Source organism: Sinohyriopsis cumingii, chromosome 5, assembly GCF_028554795.1.
Source record: "Sinohyriopsis cumingii isolate HCF-2022 chromosome 5, ASM2855479v2, whole genome shotgun sequence".
NCBI lineage: Eukaryota > Metazoa > Mollusca > Bivalvia > Unionida > Unionidae > Sinohyriopsis > Sinohyriopsis cumingii.
The window spans coordinates 91,527,655-91,549,689 of NC_142965.1; the positions used below are offsets into that span (position 1 = coordinate 91,527,655).

At 35.1% G+C, this 22,035-nt stretch overlaps 1 protein-coding gene across 13 annotated transcripts in view; it reads left to right on the forward strand.

Annotated features, from left to right (window-relative positions):
- Positions 1-22,035, forward strand: part of LOC149799750 (serine/threonine-protein kinase mig-15-like) — a 259,276-nt gene that overhangs the window by 201,277 nt on the left and 35,964 nt on the right. For 10 of the 13 annotated variants that reach the window (XM_089959127.1, XM_089959138.1, XM_089959131.1 and 7 more), the window contains 6 exons: positions 3,172-3,207; positions 9,435-9,576; positions 10,526-10,689; positions 17,676-17,928; positions 19,173-19,238; positions 21,662-21,807. In XM_089959127.1, the coding sequence (XP_089815253.1) occupies positions 3,172-3,207; positions 9,435-9,576; positions 10,526-10,689; positions 17,676-17,928; positions 19,173-19,238; positions 21,662-21,807 (807 nt within the window). The remainder of the gene's footprint in view (positions 1-3,171; positions 3,208-9,434; positions 9,577-10,525; positions 10,690-17,675; positions 17,929-19,172; positions 19,239-21,661; positions 21,808-22,035) is intronic. The other 3 variants (XM_089959133.1, XM_089959140.1, XM_089959132.1) reach the window with 2 other exon arrangements.

A 22,035-nucleotide genomic window follows, 5' to 3' on the forward strand; every position in this document is an offset into this window, starting at 1 on the left:
GGCTGTTGAAAGTCAATGTATTAGGATGTTACATTTAGCAATAGCCCCTAAAATGTCTTTCCTACTCCCATTTCAGGCAAAATGATAAAGACCTCCAGGGCCAAATGAGTTAATGAGATCTCATTACCCTGCTTTCAGTGTAACACAGCAGGTGCTCCCTTGAATCACCTGTATGTGGAGTTACTCTAGATAATGACTGGCGTGAATGAGGTCTTTGTCCTTTTCTCATATTAACTTTTTCTTTTTCCAGATGAGAAGGCTTTACAAAAATCTTTAAAATTGTTCATTTAGTCACCCTTTTTTTATTTTACACTCAATTTCTGGAGAACCGTTGTTTTCTTGTGATCTTCCAGTGAATATTTTCAAATGTTGTGCTTTTCTAAAGCAAGATTTGTAGTTTGCTATTATGAATTATGATATTTAAGAAATAAAAGTGTTAGTAATTTGTTTTTGACGTTTTGTGGGAAGGATTCTCAATGTACTAGCCCTTCTGGCTACATGGAAAGTTTTTGTTAAATTCTAGGTCTGTTGAATTGAGGAAAGTCTGTAATGTATCAAATCAATTACTAAATACAGATTTATTTCAGTGCAAGAATAAGAAAAATAGTTTTTAACCCCCAGAAGCATTAAGCACATGTATACATGTATGTAGGCAGTACCGGTAACTGACACTACCAAAAATATACCGATAGGTACTGATAATGATAGCACCTTGGGGCTGTTGATCTTTCACTCCTAGGTAACAATACCAGTATATCTAGATTTTTTATGGTGTCATTTTACCATAATTTAATTCCTGACAGAGGCTTTGATTTTTTTATTCATCAGAATTTATCAGCACCATTAATTTCTGGCAGAAGCAACAAAATCTTTTATATAGACATTCTTCATGGGACCAAAGGACATTAATAAATATCCATTTCATATGGTATAACTTGTTTTGTGATAAATGTACCCTTACATTTCCAATTTTCCTTTCTGGTCTCTGCTATTTTGGAATTTGAGAAACCAGCAATAAGAAATATCATAAGGAACTTTTTTTAGTTTCCTTTTTTTGTTATTCCCATTGTTTTATGAAATTGAAAATGTGTCCAAATAAATTAAACAACCTTTCACTTTAGACCAATCTTATTGTAATCACTGGTCATGAAAATGTTCTACCGAAAACCAGATTCAGATTTTAAAGTACCTCGTGTGAACTTGAAGGATCATGTTTGATTTTGTAAAGTGAAGCTTTATTCACAGCTCAAATTGATGTCATTATTACAGTATGGCATTAACATGATGTCATTTGGTACCCTAGTATATCATATTACATGTACTAATATAACAGTTAGACCTGTCAAGAAAGACCACTGCTATGAGAGACCATCTGTGTAGTGAGACCAGATCTTAATGCATGCATTTATTGTTTATAAAGGGGTATGATCTGTCGTGAGAGGCCACCTGTCTTGTGGGACCAGTATTTTGGCAGAAGAGTCTTTCAATGCAGGGTTGCACTGTGCAGTACAAAAACAAATGAAATATTTTAATTTGACCAAAAAGTATGAGACATTGGGGAATAAACAGCAGTTGTTGATTATTATCTGCGTTGTATCAACAGTGCATGTTTTCTTTTGCTGAAAACTGAGATTTCAAGTGTTACATCAGTTATCGATGTATGCCCAATTAATGACATTATACTACCTTCTTTTTTTTTCTGTTATGATACTTACTTGTTAAGATATTTTAAGTCAGGTAGTAGCCCAAGAAAATGCATGCCAGCCTGTCAGTTTTAAAGTATGTTTGGATTACTTGGACCCTTACAATTCAAAATTACAAAGTTTTCAAAAGTTGAATACTCCAACAATTCATAATCATCCTCAGCCATTTTATACTCATGAACTTGGTATTACAGATGTATTAATACTTATCATAGTGGACACCTTTAGAGAAAGTACTCTGCTGACAAAGAACTTTTACAAACCTTTTTCCTTCAGTTTACCACCATATTTTACTTCCATTTGAAGGAAACTTGTCCATTAAGGACAATGTTCTTGCTGATAAAGGACAAGTTTTTGTGCTGTTTTGACTGTTCTTTACAGACAGGGTTCACTTTATAAGTTTTGCTAATGATGTCCAGACACTGCAGATCACAATTTTTTATATAGTATATACATTATATTTATTTTTTTAAAGTAAAAATTGTATTGCCTTAACTATATATTTTCTTACCTGTACCTTGCTTCAATACTGGTAATTAATTATTGAGGCAGATTTTAAGGGTTGAGGTTTGGCTTGTAATCAACATTTTAATCCTTTATACTTATTGTTAATTAATTGATATACTCATTTAAAGATCTGGTCCACCTGCAAGGAACATAGACCCAGATTTACTGTTGCATAATGCACTGGCAGATTGGGATTGATGTCATTTATTCTACTGATTACTCCCAACAAACTGCAAAGACCCCTCTCTTGAGCTTGCCTTGTGCAACATCAGATCTGGGTCTGTGAAGTTTGCTGATGGATCAGACCTGTACTTGAGTTTATGGTATGTTAGGCTGGTATGGCTAGTTTGCCTCACAGAAATGTTGTATTCAGATATTGTAAAAAGTTTCTTACTCCTATATTTCATGTATCATAGAGTTTCATGTTAAATGAATCAATATGACCAGCAGGTATAATATTGGACGAAAACAAATCTTGTTTTTCCTTAATTCATCCTTTCCATTGAATTTTTCATCAATTTGTATAGGCAAATTTGCTAATGGAATGCTTACTGATGGATTTCAGAGTTTTCCACTATTGCTTTGAAGAGCACCGGTCAATATATGAATAATAGCAAGAACAAATACTTGGAGATTGTACAGGCTTTTTTTGTTGTCGGTAGCAATTAGAAGGCTTTCATTCAAAATGGATGGCATTTTGATTATTTCATTATACACAAAAGCAGATGCTATCAAGAGAGGAGAATTTTGTAGTCAGAATTGACTGCCTTTTTGAGTAAAGACTGTAGCCAGTTCGATCATTACAAAAGCTTTGATATGGAATCATCTGATATATTAATCAAGATATTTTTCTGAATCTAACAGGTATTGAATTCCATGTTGTCTGCGCCAAGAATAAAGGATAAAAATGTATTGTAAATTATATTGAATATATGTGAAAATTCCTTATTTTTTCTTGCAGAAACCAGTGGTGGTGATTTACTCTGACAAAATCAAAGTAAAAATTTTTAGTGTTCTTTCTTTCTGATGCACTGTCTCAATTGTGTACCTCTTTCCTATTCCAGATTTTTGTTTAATACCATATAGGAGTAATCTGTAACTCGGTCACACAATCACATGACTGCTCATACAGATGTGTGGGCAAGATGGCAGCGTTGATTATTGGTAAATGTTATTGCTCCAAAATATTTCCAAATGGGGTGTTTCAGGTGGTGAAAAATTTGATTAAAGCTTCCTCAGTCCTAAAAATTCTGTGATGTAAATCAAAATTTTGTATTGTTCATAAACTTGCTTTCATTGTCATTGCTGCTAGAAACTTGTAAAGCAGGGGCACTGTGATGTCATTTGTTTAAAAGCTTGATTACTCCTATATCATACTCTTTATTCTCTTTTATTTTGACCATACAATGAAAATAGTGACGACCATTTTCTTTTATGAAATAATGCAGCAGCAACTCAGGATTGATGTTGTTTATTCTGCTTTTCATTTCACACAGTGTAGACCCTTCTGATGTTGTCATATAGCACACTGTATCAGACTTAGCACACCAACGATATCAGCCAAAACAGATTGGCAATGTTGTATAGATTATATGTTCAATGCTGCACACCTTTTCTCCCACCCCCACCTATGCCACCACCTGTGTAAGTCCCAATTCACTGCAATACAAAGCACTATTACATGTTATCCTGTTTTTTGTTGTCGGCTGTGTCCACAGCATTTAGGTACATTTCAATCAGTACATGTTTATCAACTGTGCACAGGCAGTGGTCAGTGGGAAGAAAAGAGAAACAACCATATTTTCTGCAAGTCTATGGACTTGAAACAAGGTCAAATGTGTGTTCATCAAGTCATACCATGAAACAAAGCCATAATACAATATAAGGCTTATGATAATATCATTAGCTGACCCATATCTATGAGTACATTAAATACAGATTTTGGTCTGATATAGTCACAGTTGGTTGTTAATTATATACCTGGCAATATGATAAACCTTATTAATATTATATACCTTTCAGTATGGTATACTGTATTATATACCTGGCATTATTGTACACTGCATCATATACCTGGAAATATGATAAACTATTATATACTTGGCAATATGGTAGACTATATTATATACATGGCAGTATGGTACACTGCATTATATACTTGGCAACATGAATTACTACATTATATTCCTGACAATATCGTACACTGCATTATATACCTGGCAGTATGGTACACTGCATTATATACCTGGCAGTATGGTACACTGCATTATATACTTTGCAATATGGTATACTGTATGATATATGTGGCAGTATAGTACACTGCATAATATACTTTGCATTATTGTATACTGTATTATATACATAGCAGTATAGTACACTGCATTGTATACCTGATAATATGATAAACTATTATATAACTGGCAATATGGTACACTATTTATTTTATACAACCTGGGTATTTGTTATTTTTCTGAAAACCATACAGATTTGGGGGTTTGAAATAATCCTATTACACACACACACACACACATTTTGGCTTAAAATCAAACGTGTTCTGGGTTAATTATGTACCATAAATTATCTGAGACATGTGAAAATGATTAAAGTAAAAGGCTGACAAGAAAAAGTGAATCAAGGAAGTAGTTAGGTAATCGTGAGACCTTTATTAGATAAGGTTTATATCATTCTGAATGACCATGCGTCTAGTGAACATGCACAAAGAATTGAAGAAGAATGACTATAGTAAACGTACATTTTCTCTCCATTCCTAAAATCATACCACTTCCATGAGACTGTTATATTTGGCTATTTTCACTGTAAAATAAGAAACTTCCCCACTGCAATAAAATACTTCCTCCCAATATTCAGACCACTTGTTTTCCAACCATGGTCACATTTCTGAGATTTCATCGTTTTTTTTGTCTGATGCATATTATATTTGTTGCTCACACTCTTTGTCTCTCTTGCTCTTATTGTATTCATTTTTGTAGATCATTCCACATTTTTGTGACCTTTTGTGATATGCAAGTGAAAATATTCTGAATATATATCACTGTTCTGAAGATGTGATTGAAGGAAATCCCAGTTCCCAAAAATTACTAAGAAATGAGAAGTTAAAACAAAAGTATATCCTTAATGGGTTTTTAAAACCATTCCATATAAAATCATAATTTGGTTGACAAACCTGTCACTCCCTCAGCAAACAACATAGACCCTGATCTGCCATTCATAATGCACTGGCAGATCAGGGTCTGTATTGTTTGTTTTACTTGTAATAAACTGCAGACATAGACCTGATGGTGCATTATGCAAGAGCAGATCTGGGTCTGTGTAATTTAAATTTGAGCAGGTATCCATGGTCCCATGATAATATATATACAGTATGATACTCTTTGCTGACAGATAGGCTGCATTGGCATTTCTCTCAAGAGACCTATCAGAGAATATCGAACAGCTCTTGACTAATTCCTAATAAACAATAGCAAGAAGTCTAAAAATCACATGGGAAAACTTGTATGTTACATTTTCAAACATAATAGAGTCACCATTTATTTACAAATATGTTACAAAGATTGCATTGCATGTTTTCTTCACATCTGTTTGCATTTTGATAATGCTTTGCAAATCTGTAAAAGATCTGGAAACCTTTTCCTGATTTCCTTGTCAAATTTATGTTCTCGTACATTTATATAACCATGACCCTTGTTATTTCACATCCATAAATCTGTCAGAATGATGCTGGGTGTTACTTGGCATTTTGCCATGTCATTACATCATTTTTAATAGAAAATTATCTGATAAATTTTAAGTGTTATTTTAATTGGGATCTCCTGATATTTTGAATTACCACCTCCCCCTCAAAAGGGTTTCACGCCAGCTGACATACCCAAGCGCACACACACACACACACACCAGTATAAAAATGTTCCCTACATTGATATATAATCTAATTTAGCTTATTGAAAAGGTTTCTAAAACAAGAACACAACTGGTGGCTTTCATTGAACAGCAGTGTGTGATTTTTATACAATTGTTTTAGCAATTTTTATCAACTTTCTAACATTTTTACATTGTATAGTAAAGCCAAGAATACTTTCGTTATTTCAAGAGTACTGGATATTATTAAAGAAATTGGAAATGGCCTGTGGTGCTGGACATTCTTAAAGAAAATTGAAGTTGCCTGTGGTACTGGATATTATTAAAGAAAATGGAAATGACCTGTAATGCTGCATGTACATATATCTAGATTATTGACAGGAAGTTTTTGATTAAGGAGCGTGTCAGTCCCCTTTCATAAAGCCAGCACTCTTTCATCAGCGATAAACAAAATAAGATAGGGATTAAAGAGTTGTGTATTCAATTACTGTACAGATGAATGGACTAGTTTTGTCCCACTTATTTGACCAAGGGAATAAGAGGAAATTAACACAAGTAATGAGTTTCTGGACTATGGTTACCATATTCCACCACATAAAAGTCCTCCTGTAAATAGGCAGAAAAAAAAAATGCCACCACCCTGCTTAAAACAAGATAAAAGCAATAGCGTTAATGAGTGTGTGTTAGAGATGGAGAAAAATGTCTTTCATGTTATGTGTTCTGTAAATTTTATTGCATAGAACTTAATGTAATTATACTTTTTATCGAAAATAGCTCTCTATTCAGCCACATATAGTATATTTGTACATGATAATTAAACAGGTGAGACAAAAATAATGGATTTTTTAAAAATTAGACCTGGTCTATCATTTGTATTTCCCACATCAGTGAAATTGAGAGGTACAGTAGTTGCCATTTGTTCATTTTCATTTTCTTTCATTTTTGGGTCAGGATGCCGTCAGTATCTTGGATCCTATCTCACTTTTACCCATAAGAATTTGTTATGTGCATGTATTTAATGAACAGTGGCTCAACTATACCAACATTAGGTCACTGCGTATAATGAACTACACTTAACATTAGGTCACTTCAACATAATTTTCATGCTCAAGTGACGTGTATTTTCAGCCATTTGTTCCTGTAATTAAAACCATATATGTTTTGGACCCTGTTTTATTTACAATTATGAATATTGACATTTAAATACATCTTAACAAGAGTAACTGAGATACTGTACTCCAAAACTAGGTCTCTGCACACACACACACACACACATACACAGACACACACATACATACATGCATACATACACACACACAAACATACATATACATACATACATGGTTTAAGACACAACATTCAGGAAACATGTCGCTGAATCTTCCTGAGTAGGAAGGATATCCTGTAATATTTGACATATTAAATTAGGCATGCCTTTCATAATACAAGTGTTCATAGAAATTAATAGTTGCCCAGTTGCTCATTACTGAAAAATAAAATAAAGGAAAATGTTAGGAGAAATTGCAACATTGAATACATCATACACAGTATTGCAGCATTGTCACAAAACAAAACTTTGCAGTCCATTGATATCACCATTGTCAGTATTCTTGTTTGTACATTAATATTATGATATGTCATAGACTGCACCTGTAGCATTATGTTATACACTGTGTAATTGCTGTCAGTATTCTTTAACATTTTAATCACTTGTTATGCCTAAATAATTGTATCTAAAACAGTTCTGACAGACAATTTTCAGGAGGATCATAAGGAGTTAAAACTAAAATAGTTATACATGCATACATACATACATGTTATTGGGGCCTTTTTAAACAGGATTTGATTTTTTGTGCCTTTCATGTCATGTTATGACGTATTTTTATGTCAGATCTTCCATCTGTCAGGCCTTTGTACATACATCCATCTGTTTTTATTTTATTTTTTGCACAGTAAATAAAGTTTAACTGCCATTCATCTCTGAATGTAAGAAGTTTGCATTTAGGACAAGGATAAAACCTATCAATTTTGGGTTTGAAGGGTGAAGAGAAAGAATGAAGACTGTCTTCCACATGGTAACATAACCTTTCTGCTATATGATTTGACCAAAATTTGTAAATGGCTTTCATGTGTGAGAAGGCAAATACCTACTGATTGGGGGGAGGGGAAGGCAGCAGAAGGTGATAAATAGTGTTCGCATTCAAAACAGCAGAATTCTTTATCAAAGACTTTGACCAAACTATGGATGATGGCTTGCATTTGTGACAAGGAAGACACCAATGGATTCTGTGTCAAAATGTGAACTTTGAAGGACACAGGAAATGAAAGAACAGTTTCCACAAAACCTTTAAAGTTAGGTACCACATGCCTTGGCTCAACTCTTTAGTTTGCTAACAATTGAGATAAGGCACATGCTTGTAGATTTTTCTTAGTCCAAAGGTCAGGGTCAGAGGAATTAAAAGAAGGAAATTCTGTTTAATGCCACAGACCATCACCAAACTTTGTGGATAATTTGCATTTGATGTAAGCAATTTTTGGGGTCAATAGGTCAAAGATTATTTTTTCCAGAACTGACAGAAGAAACATGGCATTTACCTTTACCAAATTTGGCAGATATTTTGCATTTGAGACAAAAGGGACACATGTAGATTTCACGTTAAAGAAGAGTCTCTTTTCTACCATAATCCTAGTGCCCAGAGTTCATTAGTAACTTGCAGTTTTGGGCACCTTAATATGAGGCATAGGTAAACATAGTTCTTGAGTATCCAACCAATGATTGGTTTTACATAGAAAACGTACATTGATGCTATTTACCACACAGTGGGCATATAATATACCATTTGCTAAACTAATGCTTGGATGTCTGTTACAGTTGTTTCTGGGAACAGATTCCCTATATTACTATATTATTCTTTAAAACAATTTATCAGGATTGCCTGCTTATCTATCCACAAAGGATGGAAACAAATATGTACCGATTAACTCTTTCGTGGTAATGTGTATGTATATATATATATATATATATATATATATATATATATATATATATATATATATATATATATGCTTGCATGTGTTTATCTTTCACTCTAATACACATACATATATGTGTATAAATAAGATTTCTTATTCAGAATTGTGTCAGTATTTAATTACATCATTTCATCATATTTTGAAGATACAGTAACTGTTGTTCAATGAAAGCTGGTGTTCTCATTTGTTCATTAGAAGTGCTAAATCTGTATGAAAACAGTATTATTTTCACTTTTAAAAATTAAATCACTTGGCTAAACCTAGTGAAGTGGGTTCCTTCAGAAAGCTTTTATTTTAATATTCCTTGTATTTCAGAACAAGTCAGAAAGTGCTGTTCCAGATTTGGATCCCAAGCAGCGACATCGACACTCGGACCGTGATATCCAGAGAAATCTTGGCAAGCACATACCGATCCATAAGACTGCATCGAACAACTCCTGTCCTGGTGCATTGGGAGGTCAGTTTTTATATCTTTCGTTGCCCCACCCTCCATTCATGTCTGTGGTAGGAGATTTCTCTGTAGCCCATGACCATCCGTCACATATTACCATCATGAGTTTTGTTTTTAGTCATTAACAGGAACAATATGGTATGAGCCATTATGGAAAACATATTCAGATTTACAGTTTTTTTAATAAAGTTTATTGAGTTATGGTCCTTGGTTAACTTAGAACTTTACCTGTCATTGGTTTCATCTTGGTGAAGGGATATCTCTCACATGGACACATTTCTAGTCATTACTTTCTCAGCTGTTTTAACAGAGATATAAAAAAGATATGTTTATATTTCTCAATGAACAGAGTAGAGATGTTATCAACAATGATTGGAATTTATGAAAAAGTTTTTCAGATTCATATAAAGCATATCACAACACAGTTTGCAGGCAATGAATAAATGTTTTGTCAAATCATTGGTTTATTTTCAAGCCCAACTTTCCAGAAGCCCAAAATAACAGTCACTTGAGTATCCATATGTTTGTTTGTCCAACCTTACATAACACATCCAACCACTTCAGTGGCCTAGTGGTTAGAGAGTCCACCTCAAATGCAGGAGGTCGTGAGTTCGATCCCCGGCCAAGTCATACCAAAGACTTATAAAAATGGCACTTACAGCTGCCTCGCTCGGTGCTCAGCATTAAGAGTTAGTGTTAGGACTGGTCGGCCTGGTGTCAAGATAATGTGACTGGGTGGGACATCATGCTACTTGTCTGCAGTATGATGCCCTAGTGCTAGACATCACTGAGTGGTTGTGTTAAGACTAAAACAGACCACGAACTCAGAGCATTAGGATTGCTACAAATCATGAATTCAGAGAGTTAAGATCGCTATCAAAACCATGAATTCTTCTCCCTCAGACCATAAACTCTATAGAGTTGTACAGTAACGATGGTTTTTTCTTCTTTTCAGCGCCAGTTCAGTCCCCAAGACACAGTGCTACTGGTAGTGTACTGCCTGACCTCCTTCCTCCAAACACACCCCCACAGTCCCGATCCACATCCCAGCCGCAACAGCCCCAGGATAAAACCACATCAGAAGAGGTGTGTATAGACAAGTTACAGACCCTGACGCGGGTAATTTGACCAAATCTGAATTTCAATTGTGTTCCATTTACATTCTGTTTGCATTCAGTTTTTGTTCCATTTATATTCCACTTATGTTCACATTTTATCTTTCATCTCATTTTTTTTTTTCAGAATTATATTCAGATTTTGCAAACATTGCTTTTGTCCTTTGTTTCCATTATTACTTTTTCTCAGATTTGGACTGAATTGGAAATGCATTTTCTATAGTAAGGTATTTCATTTTTGTGACTGTTAATGGGAGAGAACTAAATCTTTTGTATCTTGTTTTATTAACAGTGTGTTTCATTGAGATAGCAGATGCATAAAATGCACAGGACAGTATTGGATTTATGATAAATTAATATATTAACACAACTGCAGTAAGTGTGAAAATGATATGGAATTTATTTCAGCAAATCTTATTTCTTATTTTCTTTCAATCAATAAAAAACTACAGATTTTAAAGCTGCTGCTGATGTCATATGAAGGAAGGTTAATTTTAGCAAGGCCACCAAAAGGGGTGGGCAATATGGACAACCACCTGGGGCATCAATTAGGGTGGTGGGGTGACACCATTTCTGTCTGTCATGTTGTTTTTCGAGAGTGGGGGGTACAGTTTTCTCAAGTGCAAATTTATGATGGCTCTGGATTTTAGCTCACTAGGTTATAGGTGCAATGATTTTACAGTATAGCCCACCATCCACTTTGCATCATCTATGCACAGCTTAACTTGGCACAGAGCATTTTGTCATAAAGATCTTTTATGTTTGTACAAATGATGCCAATCCATCCATTAAATATGGACACTGTTACTTAAATTAGGGATGGGGGCCCCGAGTGGTCTAAAGTGCTTTCCGTTACGGATCACTGTCATCTCACCTCTATCTGCATGGGTTTGAGTCTCAGATTCAGCCAATGTGGGTATGTGAGAAAGCTTGCCAGTAGCTTCTCATGGGTCGGTGGTTCTTTCCGAGATTTTCCCGGGTTCTTCCTCCACCATTAATACTGGCCGCCATGTAAAGCCTATTGTGTGCTGAAAAATGGCGTTAAACCCCACAACAACAACAACTTAAACTAGAACATACTTTAATATGACCTCTTCTCCAAAACCACCAAAAAGAATTTGGTCAGATTTATTGTAGCCTGCTGGGATGAAGTCCTAAAACCTGCCATACTAGTTTCAAGCAACCTTGTCATAGAGCATCCTGGAATAAAGGCCTTTCAAGTTTGTACAGATTATATTGTTTCTGAAATCAAATATGGCCTTGGTTACTAAAACTAGAAAACATTTGAATGACTCTTTCCCAAACACAACTGAACAGAATTAGAAACCTGGACAGAAATCATCCTGTCGTATAAGGCTTTAAAATTTGAAACAAAACTACGCTGATCTGCTGAAAATAGACGAAAAATACCAAAAATTTAAATAACATTCTGATGAAAAGTTGTTTGACAGGATCAGACCAAACTCTACAGAATGCAACCTGACTTAAAAGGGTTTTGAATGGCTGCTGTTTCTAAAATTTCAGAATCCTTGAGGTGACTTAACAAAAAATACTCAGTAGAATAAGGCCAAATTTGACAGCATTTCTGGCATGAATGGCTTTTACATTTATACAAATGGTGCCAGTCTGTTATCAAATATGGCTGCTGTTCCCAAAAAAGAAAAAACTAATAACTTTTTATAAATAGCTTCTTAACAGAATTTGACGAAATTTGGCAGAAAGTGTCCTAGGTTGATGATGGCTTTTTGGATTTATGCAAGTGATGCTCATCCTCTATCCAGTATACCAGCCATTACTAAAAGTAGATAAACCTTTACAAATTTGACTGCAAGGCAGATAATAATACATGTAATAATAAAAATAATAAGGACTTTGTATGGTGCCTATTCTTTTGAAGCTGTAAGCACTTTACAACATTAGACAACACCTATAACATGTATAATAAAAAAACATATAATGATATTACAGCAAACAAACACCATGAAATTAAAAAAACAATCAACATGCTGAAAATATTTAAGGTAGGGAACATTATTAGGTCTTTAAGTTTGTTCTTACAGTCGAACAGGTTAGCCAGGTAAAAGATACCAGGTCCACTTGGGACTCTTGTTTTATGTCTGTCTTAACAAAAACATTATTACAGCTTGCTAGAGGTGAGTATTGTGAATTAGTGTAAAGAATCTGATCATGGATTATGAGAAAGGTGTTTTGACTTGAAATTTAGCAGCAGTTGGAAAATAAATATATTTTTTAAAATCCTTTTATGACACATATTAACATTTCATTCCTTTTTTTACCATTTAATCATTCGGTATTTTTGCATATTGCATCTTGTTTTTGTTTCACTGTAAAACAACCCATTTCAGGGTCCGTAACATTTCTGCAGTACACATACCCAGAACTATCATCTAGATCATTCAGAAAAGGCAAGATTACATTTTGAGTAAGGTGGCACTCTACAGATTTCTATTTTGCATAGGGTTCGATTTTTAAAGAAAAAGTATTTCCCTGGTTTTCCACACTGGATACATTGGCTATTTAGAAAATAATTTGTATATCTTAGATATTATTCCAGGAACTTTTATTTCCCTTTATTTTTGTGTATAATTGATGTGTGTAATATGAGTTACAGAGTATATAGCTTGGCCATGTGCACCTTTTGAAAATCTGCCAGCTCCACCTGGTCATTGTCACTTCCTGGACTTAAGTGGTAAATTATTAGAAAAGAAAGAGCCAATATCTGGGGGTTTTAATACATTTTATATATTTGGTAATTCATTCATTGCACTTTCGGGGCCCCGAGTGGCCGAGTGGTCTAAAGCGCTCTCTGTTGCGGATCAGTGCCATCTCACCTCTGTCTGCATGGGTTCAAGTCTAGGATTCGGCCAATGCGGGTATATGAGAAACCTTGCCAGTAGCTTCTCGTGGGTCGATGGTTCTTCTCGGGGGTTTTCCCGGGTTCTTCCTCCATCATTAATACTGGCCACGATGCATAGTCTAACGTGTGCTGAAAAATGGCCTTAAACCCCACAACAACAACAACATTACACTTTCTCAAGTTGGTATTGTCTAGTCTAGCAAAATTTGTTTCCCTATTTTAATAACTGCTAAAGATATTGTACTTGGGAGTAATTCAAGCTAATATTTTTTGCACAATGGAGCAGTTTTTTAGTTAGCTGTGTGCTTAGATCATGCACAATTTTCACAAGTACAATATCCAAAGAAATTGCAAGCACTGTACATAAAAGTACCCGTCACTCTTATTAGAAGTTCATAATATCTATTGAGCACCCCATAAACAGAGTATGGTAGCAAAATTGTCAAAAGAAGGGGAACATTCATTATTTGCCGCAAGGGATGCCATTTAATTGGAAATCCTAATGCACACAAATTAAATTCCCTTCCCCATGGCCATTTCACATGAGACTTGTAATTTTTCTCTGACATTAGTTTTCCACAGAAAAATGTGTGTGTGTGTGCGTGCATGCACATGATGCATGCATGCATTCATGTCACATACCATCATTTCTCCCAAGCCCCACCCCATCAATACTATCCACTCCTTGACCCTACTCCATAAATACTATCCACTCCCCAAAGGACAAGAACAGAAATATGAGTATTGGGCAAGCTTATAATAATTCTAAGAAGGACAATTTTTAAAGACATGATTATTCCAAAGTTCTTCATTTTCAGCCAGCTGTCATTCCCTGACTAATTCATATATAAATAGGGTAATGAAGGTTTATCATCATTGACAAGGACTTTAGAATAAAGAACTGTGTATGAAATTTATCATCAGTATTAAGGGCCTTTGATTAAAGACTTGTGCGTGAGGTTTATCATCAGTGACAAGGGCCTTATTATAGGCCTTAAAATAAACAACTGTATTTAAGGTTTGTCATCATTGGCAAGGGCCTTAGAATAAACAAGTGTGAATAATGAGTGAGGGCCAGTAATCAGTTTAAATTCTTGAGATTTATACAAGAATTAAACTTTTTATGCTCACGTACTTGCTTATAAGCTGAGTCAAACTGCAAACAACAACAATCCTGATCTGCTGTTACATAATGCGCTGGCAGATCAAGGTCTTGGGTGTTGGTTCTACTAATTACTTCTCGCAGACTGCATAGACCCAGGTTTGCAAGCACATGCTCCAGTTTATCTGGGTTTGTGCATTTTCAGTAATGACATTTTGCCCCTATTTCATTTTCTGCCATAAAAGTACCAATGTCAAGTTGTTTTGTGATTGGGCAAATGATTAAAATATGTAGCAATCAGCAGATGAATAAAACATGTTGCTAATAGAAAATAAATAACATCTATAGCAACCAATTTGGGTTTTAAAAAAAATGAATGATAATATATGATTCAGTGGTTACATTGTCTAAGTATACACTCCAGCCCAGTTGATCTTTGTTGTGGTGTTCCACAGGGATCTGTTCTTGGACCTGTTCTCTTCATTCTGTATACTCAGTCACTCTCAAGTGTCATAGATCATCATCCAGTGTCTCACCAATTGTACGCTGATGACACCCAAATATACAAATCTAGCCACCCAACTGAAGTTGATGCTACCATCCAAGGTGTAGAGAGGTGCATTTCGGATGTGAAATCATGGATGACATGTAACAAGCTGCAGATGAATGATGATAAAACTGAGGCCATTCTGATAACAACACAAAGACTTTCTCATTCACATCCTTTACCTCAAACAATAAATATCAGCAACATCAACATTAAATTCACACAATCAGTACGAAACCTAGGTATTACTCTGGACAGTATTCTCACATTGCACCAACATGTCATGAACATATGCAAGGCTGCATATCTTGAGCTGAGACGCATCAGCTCAATCCGCAAATATCTTTCAGTTGATGCCACTAAAACACTTGTGTGTTCATTAGTACTTTCAAGACTGGCCTATTGTAACTCAAATCTGTCTGGTTCATCTCAATATCTACTCCAGAAACTTCAAAAAGTTCAAAACACAGCTGCTCAGATCATACTTAGAGTACCACGATCAGAGCACACCTCCCCGCTGCTCTGTACCCATCACTGGCTATCCATCAATCCAGAATCAAACACAAAATTTGTTCTCTCTGCTACATTTCACTGTCGGACTCTAGTCCAACATACCTATCCAACCTCACCCATGTGTACACACCAGGAAGATGATTATGCTCCTCTTCTGACAATCATATACTCATTATTCTCACTATGAAAACAAAGTGATATGGACAGCATTCTTTTGCATACCAGGGCCCAGCAACGTGGAATGAATTGCCCACTGAACTTAGACACAAAGACACAGTGATCACATTCAAGAGGGCTCTCAAAACTCACTTATTTCGACTGCAAGAACAAACTTAAAGACCTAATAATGTTTCCTACCTTAAATATTCTCAGCATTGTTTTAATATTATTTTTTTAAAATGTTTTCTAATTTTATGGTGGGTTTTTTTGTAATCATATCATTATATGTTTTTTATGTTATAGGTGTTGTCTAATGTTGTAAAGCGCTTAGAGCTTCTAAAGATTAGGCGCTATACAAAGTCCTCATTATTATTATTATTATTATTATTAAGTATACGCATTATGATATGAAATAATTATGACATGCAATCAGGGCCATAATACCGTTATACGGAAATAGTTTGTGATTTCTTGGCTCGATTATGCAAGCTCGATAAAGCCAAACAGAAACTACTTTTTATTTATATGATCTCTGTAATGTGTGGAATTACTCTCATCATTATGTGCTGCTTTTCATTACACAAAATCAAAACTTCCACCTTGAAAAATTGTACTCTCTAGCAAGCCACCAGGCTTATAATGTGAAAACATACCATCTTCCTGAATTTGAAATATCAGGTATTCACATTTCAAGCTCTGATTTGACGGCTTGGGAGCACCATTTGGAAAAGATGTTCAAGTCACATGATTACATATTCAAGACAGTAAGACTGCAGAGGATAAAAGCTTGAATATGTAATCAAGAGCTAGACCATGTGATAAAACTAGTGCTCCGATCAGCTGTCCTGAAATGTGCACTTCTGTTGTTCGGAGTATGTGATCATGAGATTTAAATGATTTTTTCAGTTGGATCTCATAGTTTCATATTTGAGTTTATAATATGCATTTATGAGCTTTGAGAATGCACATTTTCTTATCATGGCCTTGTTGATCTGCCAGGTTGTTGATTAACTTGAAATAGGAGTTTTTATTTTATCAAGAGACCTTAATTGCATGTAAGGATACTTCTGAACGTTTGAAATACATGTTTGAGACATCAACAAGAAACATTACATTATAATTTTGAGCCTTATTGAAAAATTGGTTTCAAATTATCAAATAATATTCACTGCCTTACTGAGGTCTTGTTAGTGTTGACTAGTCTGCAGTAGATAAAAGATATCTGAATGGGCCAGAACAAAATTTTAAGCTTTTGAGATTAAACCCTGGAAAGTAGGTCACAGAAACTAAATTTTCATGTGGAGTACACATTCATTCAAATATGTACCCACATTGCAACTTTTATCTCTGCTGATGCACCGCTCTGTTGGCAGTGGCCTAGTGGTTAAAGTGTCCACCTTGCATGCGGAAGGTCGCAAGTTTGAACCCAGGCTGAGTCATACTTTAGACTTATAAAAAGGGTACTAACAGCTGCCTCACTAGGTGCTCAGCATTGAGGTTATTGTTAGGACTGGTCAGCCTGCAGTCAGGATAATGTGACTGGGTAGGATATCATGCTACATATTTGCAGCATGATGCCCCAGTGCTAGACATCACCATAAACTGCCACACTGCAGACATAGTAGCAATATGACTCATTTTTTAAAACTTTGTTAAAAATCAAAATCACACACACACACACGCACACACACATATCTCTGCTGATGTAATTTTGTTATTCATAGATACATTCTGGCTGCTTCTCAAGTTGGGGCTATTAGAACATAAAAAAAAAAATTCTTTCTGTTACAGTATCGAAATGCAGTCAGCAAGGCTCCCTCCATGCGGCATCAGAGATCCTTCTCAGCTTTCGGTTTTGGTGCAAATCCTAATGCACAGACCAGTGGATCAACAGTGGGATCTGTCACAGGCCCATCACGACGCGGATCACAGATCAATGTCAATGTCACACCTAGCCAGACCCATGAGATGGCCAGTGACACTCCAGAGATTAGAAAATATAAAAAGAAGTTTAGCTCTGACATCCTCTGTGCTTCTTTATGGGGTAAGAAAGTTGAAGTTCTTTCCCTTCACATTAGAATTTGTGTTATTTTCAGACAGTGCAATAGAATATCTATCTTCTGCATTTTCTGATAAGGTGGCGCTATACAGTTTCGCATTTTGCATAGGGTTAGGATTTTAAAGAAAAAGAATGTCCCCGGCTTTCCTCACTGGTTATACTGGCTATTTATAAAAGACCTTGTATATCTTAGGTATAATGCAAAGAACCTTTAATTCCCTTTATTTTGGTGTATGATTGATGGGTGTGCTATGGATTATAGAGTATACAGCTTGGCCTTACTTCAAATGTGCACCTTTCAAAAAAGTGCTAGCTCTACTTGGTCATTTTCACTTCCTGAACTTCAGAGGTAAATTGTATAAAAAAGAGCTGATAACTTTTTTTACATTTTATATGTTTGGTAATTCATTCATTGCACTTTCAGAAGCTGGTATTGTCTAGTCTGGCAAAATTCATTTTCCCTATTTTAATAGCTGCTATGTATAGTGTACTTTAGACTAATTCAGACTGATTTTTTAACACAAGGGAGCAGTCATTTTAGTTAGCAGTGTGCTTAAATCATGTAAAATTTCCAAAAGTACAATATCCAAAAGAAATATCATCCACATTACATTAATATATCATAGAGGTATGCAAACATTCTCTCCACTGTGCATGTTTTAAATGCGAACTACTTCACCTTACATACGTCACTCTCTCAAAAGTACATTTTATCTGGTGAGCGCCACCTAAGAAAGATGGAAATTATTTTTTTTTGACAATGTAAATTGAGATTATTTTCAGACTTGTAGTGTAGATTGAATACACAGAAATAACATGGAGTGAGTTTGTCTATATATTATATAATGCTGTTTTTTCTTCTTCTGACTTTTCACTTAATCTAAATGCAAAGAAATTAAATTTCAATAAATGACTGCAGAAATCTGGATATATGATAATACTATCTTATCATCAGCTTTGGCGCAAACAATATTAGAATATAGTTTTCTTCAAAAATGACAATATAATGATCATATATTTTTTCTTCATATTTATCCAAATTAAATATACATACCATGGATTTAGGTCACATAGCAAACACAGATTTTGCTGTAAATTAAACGATCATATTCATTTCTTCATAGTAGAATTGTTTTGCAGGAAGTAGTATTATAAAGTTATATTTTCTTTGCTTAAAATATTATTGTATAATTTGTCTCTTTTTAAAAAACTCTCTCTTTCTTTTTAAGGTGTAAACTTACTGATAGGCACAGATAATGGACTGATGCTTTTAGATAGAAGTGGTCAGGGTAAAGGTATGTACAGTGAGCTACTTTCAGTTTTACATGACACTCACTGTTACCCACCTGCCCCCATTGGGCACTGGGTTGTAGTATATTCATGATTTGCCCTTCCTGCGTATTTTAAGAATTGATTTATGCAGGTGAACACTTTGCCCTTATATGTGTGTGATAATGATATTTCAATTGAGAAGGTCTTAGACTTATTAAAAGACAACATTAATGCAAAATTCATGATGTGTGTGAGCAATTTGGATTTTTAGCGTAGCTTTAACAATATTTCAGTCATATTGCTATGTCTGCTGTGAGACAGTTAATACTACTACCTAAGCACTGGGGCATCATGCTGCAGGTATATAACATCATGTCCCACCCACTCACATTATCCTGACACCAGGCTGACCAGTCATAACATTAACCTCTTTATGTTGAGTGCCTGGCGAGGCAGATGCTAGTACCAGTTTTATAAGCCTTTGGCATGACTTGGCAGGGGTTCAAACCCACGACCTCCCATATCTGAGATGGATGCTCTAACCACTTAGGTCACTGGAGCAGTCCTAAATAGTGACTTTGTATTTGTAACCATCAGTTTTAAAAAAATGGACCAAATGGGGTTTGGATGAAATACACACTGATGCATACACACACACACACCTTTTCCAGTTAAAATATTATAATTTCAAGTGAAAAACAAAAAATTCAGAGTCTGATGGAAAAGATCCTAAGTTCACCCTCTGAATTTTCTAATGGTTTTATTGTCATGTTTCGCACATTATTGGCTTTAAAGTATTTATTGAGCCCTAGTTATTATAACCAAATACTGTTGATGCCGATCCTTCCTTATGCTGATCCTTTCTTATTACAGTTGGGTACTGTTTATGCTGAGTCTTACTTATTACAGCTTGGTACTGTTTATGCTAAGCCTAACTTATTACAGTTGGGTACTGTTTATGCTGAGTCTTACTTATTACAGTTGGGTACTGTTTATGATGAGTCTTACTTATTACAGCTTGATACTGTTGATGCTAAGCCTTATTACAGTTGGGTACTGTTTATGCTAAGCCTTATTTATTATAGATGGGTACTGTTTATGCTGAGTCTTACTTATAACAGCTGGGTACTGTTGATGCTAAGCCTTACTGCAGTTGGGTACTGTTGATGCTGAGCCTTACTTATTACAGTTGGGTATTGTTGTTGCTGAACCTTACTTATTACAGTTGGGTACTGTTGATGCCGAGCCTTACTTATTACAGTTGGGTACTGTTGATGCTAAGCCTTACTTATTACAGTTGGGTACTGTTGTAATCACATTGAATGTTAAGATTTTAACTCAGAATCTTTTAATGTCATTGAACTTTTATATCAGCTGATGTATCCAGCTGGAACTTGAGTAAAGTAGTAAAATTACCCTGAGTCAGGCGAGTTACAGATTTATGTGTGGTTAAAATCACTACTTGCATGTTCTAGACGTTTCTATAACACTCCATAAATAGATCGACATGAGATATTGTTAATTTTATTTGTTCCAATTGCCTGTCATCATCATGCAAACCAAAATTATGTAACTGTAAAAAGGAGAGAAAAAGTACTATCCTGCATTTGCCCTGTTACTCTAAGAGTTTCACTCTTTAGTTGGACAGAAATTTCAGAAGGATTTGAAGTTAACTATTTGATTATCAGAGAAGAAAAAGAAAGTAAGAAACCATTTTTCAAAGTTAAATATATGTTCTATATATATATTTGTGATCATGATAAAGCATGTGGTTTAGAACATTCAAGGTGATCTACCACATGTCTGGCCCTTCAACTTCAAGTCATTTGTAGTTGTGTACTTTACATATAGGGTTTTGTGGGGTGTATGCTTGGGCAGAGTATGCACTAATTTACACTACAAGAATAGTGAATGTGCACATGGGCAGAGTATATGCATGAAAGCATGAAAATAAAGTAATCACAATCATGGCATTACAGTGTCTGTGAGGAAATGGAGACATGCCTCAACCATGTGACATAACAGGCTAAACAAAGCGATAACCTGTGTATAGTCTACTTCATTATTAAGCATTTATTAGGGGTGTTACATCTTTATCTAATATAAGTGAATGAGTTTGTTGATTTCTGTTTCATAGATAGTTGCTAACTCTAGGGCAGTTTACTCTTCAGTTTGTATGCTGCTTGCTAGAAGTTCTGTTTTACCAGGACAGTAGGTAAAACATTGCTGTATAGCTACGGTTTTTACTTGGATACACCAGGAAAGCTGTATCACCTATAGTGGCAGATAGCCATGTTGTGATTGACCCCATTCTCAGGTGTGACATAGCATTCCACAAAACATAGGTTGCCTCAAAAGATCAGGTAAATTGAATTTAGCACAAGAGTTTTGACTGTAAGAATTATAGTCTTGGATTTCTCTATTAAATGTCTTTTTTATCTTTCAGTGTACAGCCTCATCTCAAGGAGGAGATTCTCACAGATGGAAGTACTGGAAAACCAAAACATTCTTGTTACAATATCAGGCAAAAGGAATAAACTCCGAGTGTACTATCTTTCATGGTTGAAGAACAAAATCTTTAAAACAGAAGGAGTAAGTGATCTTTTGCTTTCAAAATACACAATTTTAATGTGGATGGTTTTTCAATAAATTGAAAATAATTATTCCCAGAGGAAAACATTTCCTGTACATTCCACTGATATATACAGGTTATAAATAATGGCACAATATACGGTGAAACACTTATCTGGACCTGTTGGGAGATTGTAATACTGTCTACATAATCGGTTGTACTGGTTACTTATAATTTGTTTGGGGTTA